General features: G+C 33.8%; 1 protein-coding gene across 1 annotated transcript in view; it reads right to left on the bottom strand.

Annotated features, from left to right (window-relative positions):
- Positions 1-1,922: 1,922 nt before the first annotated feature.
- The window catches only part of LOC119577074 (transcription factor cwo-like), a gene marked incomplete in the record, with an annotated part of 111,406 nt that continues 110,828 nt past the window's right edge, over positions 1,923-2,500 (bottom strand). The window contains 1 exon segment of the mRNA XM_037924752.1: positions 1,923-2,500. This exon segment is cut by the window's right edge and continues 926 nt beyond it. Coding sequence (XP_037780680.1) covers positions 2,051-2,500 — 450 coding nt within the window.

Below are 2,500 nucleotides of genomic sequence, written 5' to 3'. Positions count from 1 at the left end.
TAAAATGCCCATTGTATTTGCAGTTGAGGCTCTGCAGTTGTATGACATGGACAGTTGCTTCAACCAAAGTTCATCTACCAATATCAACATGCTTATCTATGTTTGTCTTGACAATTATGAGGTAGTTCTGATATATGCGTTAATATTTTGACAGAAAACAAGCTACGTGTAAGTAAAAATATAAGCCAGTTTTCTTGAACAATTTTTGATAATCTCAGAACAAGTATAACATGTGGATAACTTTTGGAAGCAAAAGCCCACTCTGAAGTGTACAACTGATGTAGTCACTGATTTGCATCAAAGAACTCACTTAACAGGTGTTAAAACTCTGGAAATTCAAAATGCCAAATTGTATTGAACATCAAATAAAACTCTCTGCTTGACATGAATATAATGTTCTCTTCCTGACTGGGACACATTGATTGTGGTAACATCTGAGTTCTAATGTACTGTTGATTTTTTCACTGATAAAAATTCAGATAACAACTATTGTATTCCTTCCTACCTCAATCACAAGCTTATAGCTCTCACAGCACAATAAGAAGAAGGTTTTCCAATTATTAAGGTGACTGCTAACATTTGTTAAATAACTGGATACCAGTAATAACAATGATCATGTAATAGAAATCTTTAAATATACACCATATGTCACACATTAAAAGCCTTTTGCTAATAAAGCATCTAATAGACGCATTACACGACATACATATCATGGAAACAACCAGTCTTGTGTTTGACTGTGATGGAGGAATCAGAATCAGCAGTGAATGTGTATTTGCAAATTTCAAAGTAACTCATTCAACATATCTATCTAATTTTTTTTTCATTTAAAGCTAACCAATATATTTCCCACAAATACTGTAGCACAAGTAAAGTAAAGGTATAAAAGGTAAAAGAAAAATTGATAACTGAAATATAATTCCCACTCCCTAGTTAAATGTAATAATATTTGATCTTTAGTTGAGTAAACTCTATAACTTCTCCATTATCATTCTCTTTCATGTACATTCATTCCTATTTCATACTGGACACTTCAATACATAATAAATACATTTAGGTTGGTAAAAATTTCCCATATCTCTTTTTACATATAATATTTTTTTTTACTTATTGATAGACCTCTCATATCTATCTATACATATAACATTTTTTTTTTTTCTTACTGATAGACCATCCACATAAATAAATAGTTCATGCAAAATCCAACAGAACTTGTGAATGAGCAGAGATTCTCCCACTAACAAACTATATAATATTATGGTATTACAGTGTAGAATGCAGAAATATATGTGTAATATATTCATATAACAGTAACCACATCTATCTTTTTGGAATACCAAAGATGTATAAAAATCCCTGTTCCAATCTAACTGTTATGGAAAGAAGTGGCAACAAACTTTGTGGAAAAAATATGCTTTAACCTTAACAATAAGTACAGTGCTTTTCAGTTCCTCCAACACAGTTTTCACTAACAAGACATATAACTTGCACCAACATTTGCCACACCTGCGTCTAGGTTTTCAGGTACTGTCTAAATATGGTTGTAAAGAAATCCATTGAGGTTTCACACACCTGTCCACAATAAAGGTTATTGAGCAATAAGCACTTAAAAAGTGGCCAGTCTGTACAGGGCCCATATGTACATATTATTGAGGTCTTTGCACATATTTTCCAGGTAAAGTGTCATTGCTTGCTTCAAGGGGTGCATTTTATTTCAGTTGCTCCCTGACTGAAATGAAAGCTTCACTTAACACTGATTAAATTGTTAAAAAATCACTTGTTTTTTCCTTATTTAAGAAATTATTTGTTTTTCTTCTTTAAGAAATTACTTATTGTTTTTTCTTTTTTAAGAAATCACATGTTCGTTTCTCTTTTTCTTTTTCTTTTTCTTTCTCTTTCTCTTTCGAGAGAGAGACAGAGAGACAGACAGAGAGAGAGAGAGAGAGAGAGAGAGAGAGAGAGAGAGAGAGAGAGAGAGAGAGAGAGAGAGAGAGAGAGAAACTCAAACTCTATACAAAATATTTCTGATACAGAAACCAGCAATCTGCAGCTATATACATTTTTGTGTATTTCCATCCAATTTTTCATAAAAAGGATAATTTTCTAATTTTTTGGGTTGAATATGATAAGCTGCTGCCCAGTGTGGGTGAGTTCGGGAATATGCTGTGTTATTTGGGTAAGCACTACTTGCATCAATAAACTCGCGCACTGTTTGTGCTGGGTCTCGCATCTCCCTCATTTCTCTGACCTCTCGAAGATCACGAATATTTCTCAGATTTCTAATTTCACGAACTTCATGAACTTGTTCCTGTTCTCTGGTGTCTCTTGCTTCATGGATCTGGTCATGTCGTGGTGGCAAGTCTCGTGGTACATCCCGCTGGGGATGATCATGGTGATGGTGGTCTCTTGTTTCACGAGCATCATGAAATTCTCTCATATCTACTTCCCCTGGCTCCCTTTTTTCAAGATTTTCATTAATATTTGTAATTACTGGACGATG

This window comes from Penaeus monodon, chromosome 9 (genome assembly GCF_015228065.2).
Source record: "Penaeus monodon isolate SGIC_2016 chromosome 9, NSTDA_Pmon_1, whole genome shotgun sequence".
NCBI lineage: Eukaryota > Metazoa > Arthropoda > Malacostraca > Decapoda > Penaeidae > Penaeus > Penaeus monodon.
The sequence above is the reverse complement of the archived record's forward strand: the minus strand, read 5'-3'. Positions and strand labels throughout refer to the sequence as shown.